We start from the raw sequence: 5,977 nt of genomic DNA, 5'->3' as shown, positions 1-5,977 counted from the left end.
GGGAAAATTATGAGAGGCGGTTAAGCCTACATACCCTCCTTCTGCAAAGGATCAACGTTCCACATACCTCCATGTGTCAGCATGCAATTGGTGGCAAACCTGATATGACATACGCATGCAGCCACAAGCACAAGTTCCTCAAAGCTATATTATTGAGGGCTATCACACACACTCTCTCTCTCTTGTAATCTATATAGCCAAACAAACCAAGCAGCATTATAATAGAGAGAGGACACAAAGTGAAAGAGAAGGGAGCTATAGCCATAAGGAGAAAAACTTTCAAAGAGGTGAAAGCAAAAGAGTTCTTCTTTTCCTTTTTTATATATACTTGGGTGCTAAGCTGTGTGAGTTCATTGACAAGCCTGAAATGGCAACTATGCTGACAAAGGAGCATGGTCTGAACCTCAAGGAGACCGAGCTTTGCCTCGGTTTGCCTGGTGGGGGAGGCGGCGGCGGCGGCGGCGGTGGTGAGGTGGAAACTCCAAGGGCCACTGGGAAGAGAGGGTTCTCTGAGACTGTTGATCTGAAACTTAATCTTCATTCCAAGGAAGATCTGAATGAGAATCTGAAGAATGTCTCAAAGGAGAAGACCCTCCTTAAGGATCCTGCCAAGCCACCGGCTAAGTAAGTCATTTTCTCACTTTTCTTTTATAATTAAAGGCCTTTGCATGCTTCTGTTCATCTTTTCTTTCTTGGACCTAGCTTCAATAGTTTGTTTGATTCCATATCTCATACAAGATTTTTCACGAGAAGTTAATAGTTATAACTTTCATATTCCAAACGTATTTTTTTTAATTAATTTCTCAACGAGTTTCTAAGCACTACTTAGTGCTTATGATCTATTTTTCTTATAGTTTAGCTATTCAATGTTAGAATATACGGTTTGGATAAGGTGTAAATTAATTTGCAACATTTTGTACCGAAAAAGGGGAGATATATTAGAAAGTGAAGTGAAGATTGATGGGGACAATATTTCAGGGCTCAAGTGGTTGGTTGGCCACCAGTGAGGTCATACAGGAAGAACATGATGGCAGTACAAAAGGTTAGCACTGAGGATGTGGCAGAGAAGACAACAAGCAGCACTGCTAATTCTGGGGCATTTGTCAAGGTTTCCATGGATGGAGCACCTTACCTGCGCAAGGTGGACCTCACAATGTACAAAAGCTACAAAGAGTTATCTGATGCCTTGGCCAAAATGTTCAGCTCCTTCACCATGGGTTAGTTACCACAAAAAACCTTCCTACGTATCATATTCCCCTCTCTTTAAACTACTTGTTTACCACAACTATGTCACTGAAAGGATAACCACGCATACACACAAAAAAATAAACACCAACTTAAACATCTAACCTTAATTTTTTTCATAATCTATTTTCGATCTGCACCTATTATACACCCATTTCTTTTTCCCTCTTTTTGATTACATTTACTTCTCTCTCTTTTTTTTATTTCTTTCTTCTCTAACCATCTTTAACCACTTGCTCAAGAGTGTCGAATCATCACTATTATATATATAAAGAAGAGATCGATAAAAACAAGTGACATGAAATGAATATTGTTTATTATATCATATACTAGTAAAGTCTTAGATCCTTTATGCATGGGAATTGTTAATGATGAGTGTACGGGTTGGTTAATTACCTTGGGATTGTTACATTCAGCTATATGATTGTGGGTTATTAAACTAGTATTTTCTAGATATTTATTTCATATATTGAAACTGGTGAAGGTAACTATGGGGCCCAAGGAATGATAGACTTCATGAATGAGAGCAAGTTGATGGATCTTCTTAACAGCTCTGAGTATGTGCCAAGCTATGAAGATAAGGATGGTGACTGGATGCTCGTGGGTGATGTCCCATGGGAGTAAGTTCTTCATCCAACAACAACCTCTGCAGCCATTATATACAATAATTTCCTACATACTTGATTTATACATCCATATATTTTACAAATTCAGTAATCTTTTTTAATCCAAAAAAAGAAAATTATGACTTTTGAGGAGCTCTTTATCAGAAACGTATATACTTAGGCATTAATTATTCTTATACTGTATTTTAATTCTGTAAACCCACGAAATAAACCTTAATTAACTGTTTAATTTTCTGAAGGATGTTTGTTGAGTCATGCAAGCGTCTGCGAATAATGAAGGGATCAGAAGCGATTGGGCTTGGTATGCATCATTATATCTTAAGCTTAATTAATTACATCTAGCTCCTTTTTCTTTTCACTCATGGAAATCATCAATAATACATACATGCCATTAATTTGTTGGCTATTCTAATGTGTTGGCGCGCATCTTTTTATGTACTTTCAGCGCCAAGAGCAATGGAAAAATGCAAAAGCAGAAGCTGAAGCGGGCCTAATACAATGTTCAATGAAATCCCGTACCAAAGTGGACCTATATATATATATATATATATATGAAGCACTTCAGCGAGACTATGGAGCGGAGTGTTGTTAGCTTGAATGTGTCTGGTGTTTTTTGTTTTGTTCGTATATAGATTCAACTTTTAATTTTAAGGAGCCGATCGATGGGGCATTTGTAATGGACAAGAAGCAATAAACTTAACCTATATAGTCTGGCTTGTTTATTATGTGATCCTTCCATGCTGTCATGATTGTTGTGTGCTAAAATACCTTGAATTTTAATTCATACTTTATTCCCTCAAGAGATTCTTCATATATCATTTATTTTGATTTTATGTTTTAATTAATTGTGTATGCCCTGCAAAATGATCAATGTCTCAGCTGGATGATCGAGGAAGGTATTCAATTTTAATATGGTTCACAAGTGAGCCAGGGGAGCATGCCCATGTGCATGTTGATGGAGTTTCGTATATGGCCATTAGTTTTATAGTCTTTTGTCATCTAGTTTTGTAATATCAAATGCGTATTAACTAGGTGGGTGAATGTAGGGTTGGTGAGTGAACGTGGTTGGAATTAATATTAATATATATATATATATATATATGGGATCACGATATATTATTATTATTAAGGTCAATGGTATATACATATCCCAAAAAATGTGTGCATAGTATAAAAGAATTCTTGGATGGGACACTATTACAGCTTCAGGTCCTTTCTTTTGAGAAAAAATATCCATTATTTTAAGGGATTTGCTGCCTATATAAAGTGCATATAAAAGCGATTGAACTTCAAATTTAGGGGAAGGGTTGGAACAGCTTTGAAGAAGTTATTGAATTACTCTTAAATGTTAACTTTTCTGAATCTAATTTCAATATCAACCTTTATATTATAAATTCGAAATCTTATTTTTAAATAAAAGGACATTTTTATTATATTTTTGTTTTTTGTGATGTACAAATCACCACACGGTTACTTTATACTTGTTTTTTTTAAAGAAAATCTTAAATCGTCAATAATTTTCGAGCTTTATTTTTAATAAAACACTAGATATCTATCTTTATTAATTTGTCTTTCAAAAAAACACTAGATATTCGACATTATGCTTATTCCATCATGTAAAATTAATATCCCCTTTTTTAGTTTTTTAACAAGCAAAAAATGAAAAAAATGCATAACTAATATTTTTAAAACGGTAAGAGTATTTTCTTGTACTAGTATAGTTAGAAGATGACTAAATTCCGTAAACATGCCAATAAAAAATTTATGCTCTAATTCAGGTGATTTCTACGTCTCGAAAGTTAATCTCATAAAAAGTTAATCTCATAATTTTTTATTATATGGATATATTGTTTCCATAAAAAAAAAAAATCTTGTTAAAGATGCTAAGTCATTCCATCTAAATTTCACTAATTGTTTTCTGACATGAATCCAACCATATTTGTTTAAACAAATTATGTCCTCAACCAAGGGGGTCTAGCTCCAACGTAACTAAGCATTTTATGAGTTGTTAAACTCCTAATACATGTTTTTGATTCCTATAAATAAAAAAATAAATTATGCCCTCGCTCCCCAAAAATATGTGACCACCAATTTATAATATTTTTTTAGTCTACACATTTTAAAATCAGTTTTATGAAAATTAATTATATATTTAACTTTGAAACAAATGGGTGCCTATTAATCATATATTTGTTTTATATTTTGGTTAAAAAATAATTTCAAAAGAACTAATATTAATTTAATAAATTAATTTTGAATTGCTGGTGTTAGAAACGTTAATTTTGTGTTTAGAAATTATGTTTTTAAAGTGAGTCTAGAACAAATTAATTTTAATGATAAAATGAAATTACTTTTGAAATATAAAAATAGTTTATGAAAATTTTGTAGGATTCATGTTTAAAAACTAAAACTAATTATATTCACTTTAAAACTTTTACTTTTAAAATTAAATGTACAGAGAAATAATTTTCAGATTTAAAAAAAATACCAAATAAATTGAGTTTCTATTCCACTTAGGACGATATGATCCTTTTATGTCAAAGCAACTACAATCTTGAGCAGAGATAATTAATAATTGGATTCGGGATAACTATAGGAAATAGTAGTTTGTTAATAATGGAATTGATGACAGGGTTGCTTTCAGCATTTCTCAGATTACTTCCTGTATTCTTTTTGAAACACTTTTTTGATTTTTCAGATTAGTCCTTCTAGAAGTAAAAAAAAAAAGTCCAAAATATAATTTTACATTTTGAATTCATCATTCGAAAAGTAAAAGGGAGTGCAAGAAGCAATAGGCAAGCAATAAGGCCCAAATGGCAATCCGAGTTAGTGGGTTGAATGAATAATACATTAGCGAAGCCCCAAATGCATATTGTAGCAGTTCAGGGCTTGCTATCTTTGTCAACAGTTGCGCAGATTGCAATGAGAAAGAATTACTTTTCAGATAACGAGTGTTTAAAATAATAAGTCTAAAGACCCTATTGGTATGACATTTTTGTTTGATTTCAAAAGTCAGAGGGGCTTCTTAATATATATTTCTATAATTTCTGATGACATATGAGCAGGATAATAACACTAGACATAGTACAAACAGAAAGAATTAACGCAGCATTGGTCAGAAATGACCTCAATGAAGTTTTCTTTTGTCTCTGGGTTAACATCCAATCTAAATTAACTTCAAGACTGCAACTTGTTTCTATGACGATAGCTAAGTGATTAGTTAATACACTATTAGCTATAGAAAAATATATATTAAAATAACTTTATAGTTGTTAAACATGCACATATTAATATTATTCCTACAAAAGATCTAAGTCAGTTGGTAAAATAATATGTAAATTGTCGTAAATTTTTTTTTATCTAAATATTAACGGTACGACTGAAAGAGACTTTTGATAGGTAACTTTGTTATCCCGTATTTTTTTATTTGTAACCATTTATGTTTGATTGCCTTCAGAATGTTGTTTTGGGATTTAATTAATGCTATAAATGTTTCTACATTTTTTTATGCAGGTGAGAAAGCATGGCGTTAACGTGTTCTTTGATAAGCTTGGCATTGAGCATGGAAGAATTTTTGTTATTATTATTTCCTTCTGAAAAAATAAGTCTTAAAATAATAATTATTTTAATTTTTTAATATGACATTAATTACATTTTTATTTATATCTTTTATAATATTAATGCAAATACGTGGATTAATAAACGTGAAATTATTCACGTTTAATCAGAGTTTTCAGATTTGAGTGTTGGATGCACACATTTGTATTTATTTGAGAAAAAAATTTGTATCTCACAAATACTTTTTACTGTTTGAATGAGTAAGATATGATTATTATGATAAAATTCTCTCCGAGTTTTTAGTGATTAGTGATTTAATTAATGGAGAAAGTGATGTAATTGATCGAAAAGGGATACTAATAAAGTATGCATAATTCAACATTTATTAATACGATAATACCCGTGAAAAGAGGATAAAGACTCCGAAAGTGAAGTCACTGCTAACTAGTTTTTGATAAAATAATAAAGGAAAAAATCCATGAAACGGCTAAAGTCAAGAAGAAGGATCCGCAGTACAGTGTGTCAGATGGGTCGCCGAAGCACAGGAT

At 31.9% G+C, this 5,977-nt stretch overlaps 1 protein-coding gene across 1 annotated transcript; it reads left to right on the top strand.

The window, feature by feature from the left end:
* The first annotated feature begins 180 nt into the window (after nucleotides 1-180).
* On the top strand, nucleotides 181-2,671 carry LOC114402636 (auxin-responsive protein IAA14-like). Its single transcript, XM_028365285.1, has 5 exons — nucleotides 181-624; nucleotides 979-1,217; nucleotides 1,730-1,865; nucleotides 2,111-2,172; nucleotides 2,317-2,671. The coding sequence occupies exons 1-5, from the start codon at nucleotides 368-370 to the stop codon at nucleotides 2,352-2,354; spliced, it is 732 nt and encodes a 243-aa protein (XP_028221086.1). The 5' UTR covers nucleotides 181-367; the 3' UTR covers nucleotides 2,355-2,671.
* Nucleotides 2,672-5,977: the final 3,306 nt, after the last annotated feature.

The sequence above is a fragment of the Glycine soja genome, chromosome 20, assembly GCF_004193775.1.
Source record: "Glycine soja cultivar W05 chromosome 20, ASM419377v2, whole genome shotgun sequence".
Lineage (NCBI taxonomy): Eukaryota > Viridiplantae > Streptophyta > Magnoliopsida > Fabales > Fabaceae > Glycine > Glycine soja.
The sequence above is the reverse complement of the archived record's forward strand: the minus strand, read 5'-3'. Positions and strand labels throughout refer to the sequence as shown.

Excerpts from the sequence above, each read along its gene's own strand:
- LOC114402636 (XM_028365285.1), top strand. The coding sequence starts at position 368 with ATGGCAACTATGCTGACAAAGGAGCATGGTCTGAACCTCAAGGAGACC. Across the intron at positions 625-978 it reads CCTGCCAAGCCACCGGCTAA|GGCTCAAGTGGTTGGTTGGC; the intron begins GTAAGTCATTTT and ends ACAATATTTCAG. Across the intron at positions 1,218-1,729 it reads GTTCAGCTCCTTCACCATGG|GTAACTATGGGGCCCAAGGA; the intron begins GTTAGTTACCAC and ends AAACTGGTGAAG.